The 7,088-nt window shown below is 41.7% G+C and overlaps 2 protein-coding genes across 2 annotated transcripts in view; one reads left to right on the top strand and one right to left on the bottom strand.

Moving 5' to 3' along the window:
• The window catches only part of DIRC2 (disrupted in renal carcinoma 2), a 91,154-nt gene extending 89,794 nt beyond the window's left edge, over nt 1-1,360 (bottom strand). Inside the window, exons 1-2 of the mRNA XM_010834407.1 lie at nt 1,315-1,360; nt 1,202-1,276 (exon numbers count right to left, since the gene is read on the bottom strand). Of these exons, the coding sequence (XP_010832709.1) occupies nt 1,202-1,276; nt 1,315-1,360 (121 nt within the window). The remainder of the gene's footprint in view (nt 1-1,201; nt 1,277-1,314) is intronic.
• Nucleotides 1,231-7,088, top strand: part of HSPBAP1 (HSPB (heat shock 27kDa) associated protein 1) — a 58,428-nt gene continuing 52,570 nt past the window's right edge. The window contains exon 1 of the mRNA XM_010834266.1: nt 1,231-1,422. Coding sequence (XP_010832568.1) covers nt 1,359-1,422 — 64 coding nt within the window. The 5' untranslated portion in view covers nt 1,231-1,358. The remainder of the gene's footprint in view (nt 1,423-7,088) is intronic.

The following is a 7,088-nucleotide window of genomic DNA, read 5'->3' as shown; positions in this document are numbered from 1 at the left end:
CGGAGAGGAGGGGGCTAGGGTGCGGGACCCGAGGTGCTCTGTCTCCCCGGGATGAAGAGGCAACCTGGGCGAGAGACGGAGTGGAGCCGGGGTCCCAGAGCGCGGACCGGGAGGAGCTGGAATGACCGGGAGGAGCGCCGCTGAGCCTGGGGAAAAGGGAACTCCCGGACAGGCTGTAATAAAGGAGGTTGGGCGAGGAACCTGGATTGTTGGAGGAAGTGTCCAAGTTTACGTCATGTGCCCAGTAAACAACTCGAAGATCTCCGGTCACTTAAGCTAATGCTTGTTTCTATATTGGGTTAATTCTCAATTCTGAAGGATTTATAACTTCAGAATTTAGAGCGGGAGATAGAATAAGACTGACGCGTAGTAGGAAGGATTGCCGCATGAAAATTGTTTTTTATGTACAGTAAGTACTGTCTTATTTAATCAGACGTTTTTTAGTGCTTTACATACCAACGAGGAAATTATAAACGAATCAATTTAGTTCATATATAGAAGATATAGATCTCTTTCTACTCCTTTGCCTGTCATTATTAGGAGAGCAATAAAGATATATTTATTAAACCTGAAAGATTTTTGCCCCCAAATGAGCTAGATCTATCTCCAGTTATTATGATTTTGACTAGATGAGTAAACGAGAAGACGGGAAGTTGTCGATCTCTTGATCAAGCAGCCAACAGTTGCATTTATTTTGATATACAAATCCAAAGGTCTGACAGCTGTCGGTTAGTGTCCTGAAAATCTAAGTCGCGATACGGCTTGATCAGGGTTGGAAATGAGTCACAATGAACGCAATTAAAGCACGTTAGCCTGAGGCTCACATTCCCGGCAGCCACGAAAACCAGGTGGAGTCTTGTTGCTGCCAGAGGGCAAGAGAGATGGGGAAGAGACGGGGAAGAGAAGCGTGAACTCTCTTATCCAAGGCTGTTAAGAGTGCCTGCACAATAAAGCAAACCCAGAGCCACCTTCCACTGCCTTGAGCGCCACAAAAAACCAAACCATCCCCTAAAACTCCAATACCGTTGGGAGGAGGAAAGTGCCAAGGCGAAAACGAAGGACCTGACTAGGAAACGAGGAGAAGCAGAAGCGAAGCCAAGAAACGTCTTCAGTAAAAGAAGACAACCGTTTGAAGAAGGTAAGAAGGGCCACAACCGAGACCACGTGCATACATATCAAGCGCCCCTGAATCAAAACAAACCTGCGTAGCCCCGCCCATTCCCCGTCACGTGACGTCCACGCTCTTGCAGCTTCCGGAAGAGTCCGGTAGCAACCGCTTCACCGCCAGAGTTTTGGTCTATCTCAGACTGGTACCCGCTCCGTTTCTCTTTTGGTTTGGGCTGAGCCCGCGGCTTGCCATGGCAGCACGCCCCTGGGCGATCACTAATGCGGACTCTGCATCTGGAGGTGGAGAGGAGGAAGGTAGGTACTAGGCGGGTCAGACCAAGAGGTTGTAACCCTCTGTCTTGTTGACACCTCTCATATGACCGTTTGTCTCTACGGCCTAGCAGTAAACTATGAGTAAAAGTATTTATTTTCTAATAAACGTGATTTTGTTCCAGTTGTGGCACCCAGCTTTTGGATCGACTGTTCCAGTTTCCCTCCATCCTACAAGTGTTGTTTGACCCATGAGGATGTTGTGAATGTTATCAGTGGATTGAACCACACTTGAGACACATGGAGTTATCTTGGACTTTTGTGAACAGGATTATGATTTCAGTGGAATCCTGCTTTAGAGAACGAATGTGAGCCTGAGATCCCTATTAGGATTTATTGAATGATTGCTCCATGCCTGGCACTGTTCTGGGTACTGCCACGGGATCCAGAGACATTTGACTGTATATAACAATGGCTTTTCCCAGTTGAGTAGAGGGGTCTGGAAGGGCAAAAGAGTGACTAATGCTTGGTAAAATGAATACTGTCAGTAATGCATACTGAGTGAGGATTGTCATCAGGAGAGATGCCAGTGGGGGAAAGATAAATACTTCAAGGAGGGAATAGTTTGAGGTGGACCTTTATGATTTGATGAAATAGTGACAAACTTAGGTGGTTATGCTGGGGTGGGGGGTGGTGTGAGTCGTGGGAAGACAGGGAGCAGAAAAGCATAAGATGGATATGATTGGTGATCAAATAGTCATGTTTGTCTAGAGGAAGAGATGACCATTGCAAGCAGAAGCAGCAAATTACAACTCCTTACTATCTGACCACAATCTCCTGCCTTTATAACTCCCTTGTTTATGTACCCCAAAGAGACAGTTCCTGAGCTTCATCTGTACCTTCAGTCCATTGTTACATTTTCTGTCTATCTGTATCCCCTTATCTAGTTTAGAGTGCATGTCATAGTTTATTATTCTGATCTTTCTCTTGAAAATACACTTTTCTCTTGTCCTTGCTTGCCTTTTACTCCTCTGACAAAACCTATATTCTGGATGAACCCAAACTTTTGCCCTCTGCACTTGCACCTATATTGCTGAACTTTGCTGTGAAAAGCCCTGGGCAAGTTGATGTGATGTTATAAAATGAAAATAGTCAACCTCTTGAGTATTCACTCAGCATGAACCTGAGACCTTGTCATCCTCTATTCTTGTAGTAACCTTGTTTTCTTTTATCAGTGAAGATTCTCCAACTCTATATATCCTCTTTTCATCTCTTCATCACTCTGAGCTGATGACTTTGCAAGTCAGGCCAGCTCTGCATCTGATCTGCTCTATTCCTCCTTCACTATCACACTGTTGTCCAAATCATCCACAATTCTCATCTAAACCACTACTGTATCTTCAGGCCATGTGTCCCCATTTCTTCTCTTGTGCCCCTCCAATCCCTTCTCTATTCGGTGGCAAAAGTGACACTGTCTTACTTAAAAGTCTTCAATGAAATCCACTGCAGTAAGAACTTAGATTAAAATCCAAACTCCTAACCATGACCTACAAAAATCTTTGATCTGGACTCTGCTGATGTCTCTAGGAGCACCTCTTGTCACTCATCACCTCTTCTGTTCTTACCTGCTTTTCATATAACTGGCTTCTTAGTCTTCATATTTTAAGGTATGTCACCACCTGAAACCTTACCATATTAACCCATCTAAAACAGTTATTGCAGTTTTCCCCTGATCCCTAAGTGTGTTTGTGTTCTGTAATACAGCATCCTGCTTCCTGCACTTAGCACAATCTGTAACTACTTGTTTATTATTGTGTCTTCCCTTAGACCTTAAGCACCTTGAGGGCAGTACATATATCTGTTTTAGTCACAATGTTGCCCAAGTAGAAATACAATGTCAGGCTCCTGAAAGTGAAAAGAAAGTGAAGTCCCTCAGTCATGTCTGACTCTCTGCAGCCCCATGGACTGTAGCCTACCAGGCTCCTCCATCCATAGGATTCTCCAGGAAAGAATACTGGAGTGGATTGCCGTTTCCTTTCCAGGAGAGCTTCCTGACCCAGGGATTGAACCTCGGTCTCCTGCATTGGAGGCAGACACTTTACCCTCTGAGCCACCAGGGAATGTCTACAATGTCAGACTCCTAGTGAGCTCTTAATACCTATTTGTTGAGTGAACGAGTAAGGGAATCCAGAGGCAAACCCAGAGGCAGAAGGAGAAAGAGCCACTCAGAGTCCAGGAACTCAAAGTTGGTATAAGAAATGTTAAGAGACAGAGATCCTGAAGGCACCTTATACCAAATTAGGGACTCTGGACTTTGTGACAGACGCTTTTAAGGAGCTTTAGGTAGGGGATCACTGCTTTAAGGAAGATCACTGCAGCTAAAGGATGGAGGATAGATTGGAGGTAGAAACACTGAAGGAAAGGTACTTAAATCTCCTTAGCCACAGCATTCTCCTCTGTAAAATGCATAACTGTTGTGAAAATTAAAGATACTTGTAGATCATCTAGCATAAATGTCTGACAGGAATTACATATTCAACAATATGTAGTTTTTTGTTGGGGAAAAAAAAAGTGCTGGCATTGGTGACTGACTGATATTCAAAGAGATTGGAGGTGTCTCTGAAATTTTCTAGCCTGAATAACTACATGTGAATTAGGAACCTGAAGTGAAAGGAGGTGGTTGGGAGCACTGTTGAGTTTTAGTGTGCATGCTTAGAGTTTAGGTTTAGAATGGTGACGTGAAAGATGTCAAGCATGTTGCTGGGAAGGAGGAAGTTTTTATTGTTTATTCAAATACCACAAATTCACCCTTCTAAAGTTTTTCAGTATGTTCACAAAGTTGTGCAGCCATCACTAATGTAATTCCAGAACGTTTTCATCATACCAAAAAGAAACGTAGTTCCCATTGGCAGTCACTCCCTATGCACCCTCTCTCCATTCCCTGGCAGTCACTAATGTACTCTGGCTCTGTGGATTTGCCTCTTCTGGGCATTTCATATAAACTTGGAATCATACAATGGGTGTCTTTTTGTGTCTGGCTTCTTTCACACAGCATGTTTTCAAGGTTCATCTGTGTTGTAGCATGTGTCAATACTTCATTACTTGCTGTGGCTGAACACTGTTCTGTAGTATGGATACGCCGCACTTTGCATATCCATTCATCAGTGGGCATTGTTTTGTTTACACTTTGGGGCTTCTATGAATAACGCTGCTATGAACATTTGTTTACAAGGTTCTGTGTGAACATATGTTTTCCGTTTCTCTTGGGCGTATATCAATTGAGTGGAATTGTTGGGCTATCTGGTGATTCCATATTTAACGATTTGAGGAAACTTGTCATTCTTAATCTTGAAGTCCTAAGGAGGGAAATAAATCTGATTAAAGTATGGATTTGCTCCCCTGAAAAATGTAGCACGTGTACACATTTTTGCAGGTGACTTCAAATATTTGTATTAAAGGATCGATTCTCTGAATCCCATCTGTGGAGCTTTCAACCCTATTTTTAAACTGTCATCCTCCCCAGAAAACACCACTTTGGGGTGACTGCCTATTACCATTACAAGTAAATGGGCAGAATCCTCCTGAAAGAGAAGACTTTGCTTTCAGTTAGATAAGGCTTGTGTGAATAAAGGGTAAGCAAAATACAGACATTCAATAAATGCATGTGAAAGGTTCACTAGGTTTAGTATAGTAACAAGTATTGTGGGGAGTCATAGAAAAGTTAGTTTTTGAGCAAACTTACTACCACTATATTATCAAAAAATATTTGAATGTCACTGTAAATGGGAGACTCTTTCATCTGGGGAGACTCTTCCATCTGGGGAGACTGAAGACAGTTCCTGCCCTAAAATAGCCTATAAATATAACTTAGGGGGAAGAACACAGATAAAAAGACTTGAAGGATAATGCATATTCACACCACAGGAGGCACATTACATGCTTTGGGGGTGAGAGGAGAATGAATACGAGTTGTATTGGTCTGTGCTTCTGTGCATAACTTGAAGGTTTGTTATACAGTCCTCACTCTGCACGCAGCCTTGGGTGCCACAGGCCCACTCTTAGAAGACTTGAGCACCTAAGAATTTTAGAATCCTCAGGGTTCCTGGAACCAATCCCCCTCACAAACTGAGGGACAGCTGTAGTGTGAATATGGAAATGAGTGAAAGAAGTCGTTTCTGGTGAGGAGGCCAGAAGTAGAAGTGAGTGGAGAAAAGCCCAAGGCACATAGAGGGCAGAGAGTGGGAAAGAAAGTGAGGAATCAGACTGGTTCTACTTGGAGTGGAACGTGGTAGGGCAGACAGGTGACAAGGACGATTATGTCCTTGGAGACCTGAGAGGAGCAGGGTGAACCAGAACATTGAAGTGAAGAAGAAGAAAATCATAGGTTTCAGTTTTCTCAGAAAAACAGGGTAAGGCACCACACTGAGTGAGGGAGTGGAGAGAGATATTGGGGATTTGACAGTGAAGAAACTTTGTCAAGTTGCTGTAGAGGCGAGGGCGATTAGGAGTTCCTTGGTGGCGAATAGCGTGTTTGGGTGCTGGAGAGGGAACGGTAGAAGTCAGCATGAAATCCTGGAACTAATTGATCCCTTTGTTTTGAGAGTGCTTGTGAGTTTGCTCAATAGTTCATTGTACAGAAGTGGAGAAAACAAATGGTTAATTTTAATAAAGTTTTATACACTTAAAAATGAGCTCTGATTTTACAAAACATTTCTTTGGTGTTAGTTTATGTCAAGCACTGTACTAAGCTCTATATGGAAGTAATGGTTTACTTTCAAGATTGTGATTTTTTTTAAAATTGTGGTTGATTTACAATATATTATTTTCAGGTATATTACATAGTGATTTGATATTTGCATACATAATGAAATGATCACAGTAAGTCTAGTAACCATCTGCCCCATACAAAGTTGTTACGGTATTATTGACCATATTCTTTATGCTGTGTGTTATGTCTTCATCATAGCTTGTTTATTGTATAACTGAAGGTGTGTACCTCTTAATGTCTCCTTTACCTTTTTCACCCACCCACACCTTCCTCCCTGTTTGTGCAATGTGTCTGTGAGTTTGTTATTGTTTTGTGTGCTTGTTTGTTTTTTCAGAGTCCACATTAAGTGACATCATATGGTATTTGTCTTTTTTCTGTCTGATTTGGAATAATACCCACTAGATCCATCCATGTTGTTGCAAATAGTAAAATTTCTCTTTTTTTATGACTGAATAAAATTTCATTGTATATATACATACCACAAGGATGTGATATTTGTTGTTTGAAGTAACAGCTTGGAAATTATTAAAACAAACATGAATAAGCAGAGCACAGAGGGTTTGTGAGACAGTGAAAATACTTACTATGATATTATGGTAGTAGATATATGTCATTATACTACTGTTGTTCAAATCCATAGACTACACAACACCAAGAGTAAACCCTAAGATACACCGTGGACATTGGGTGATTACAATGTGCCAGTTTAGGTTCATCTTTGGTGAAAAATGTACCCTTCTGGTGAGTATTGCTGATAAAGGGAGGGGCGTATATGGGAACTTTGTGTACCTTCCTTCTAATTTTCTTTTAAACCTAAAACTACTGTTGAAGAAATGGGTTTAAACAAACATGAAACTACTTATTGTTAACAATTGACTCAAGTGCTGAATGTGAGATGTTACTTCTTTTTTTTTTTTTTTTTTTTTTTTTTTTTTTTTTTTTT

The sequence above is a fragment of the Bison bison genome, unplaced genomic scaffold (genome assembly GCF_000754665.1).
Source record: "Bison bison bison isolate TAMUID 2011002044 unplaced genomic scaffold, Bison_UMD1.0 scf7180017864032, whole genome shotgun sequence".
Classification (NCBI taxonomy): Eukaryota; Metazoa; Chordata; class Mammalia; order Artiodactyla; family Bovidae; genus Bison; species Bison bison.
This window is presented reverse-complemented; position numbering and strand designations above follow the sequence as displayed.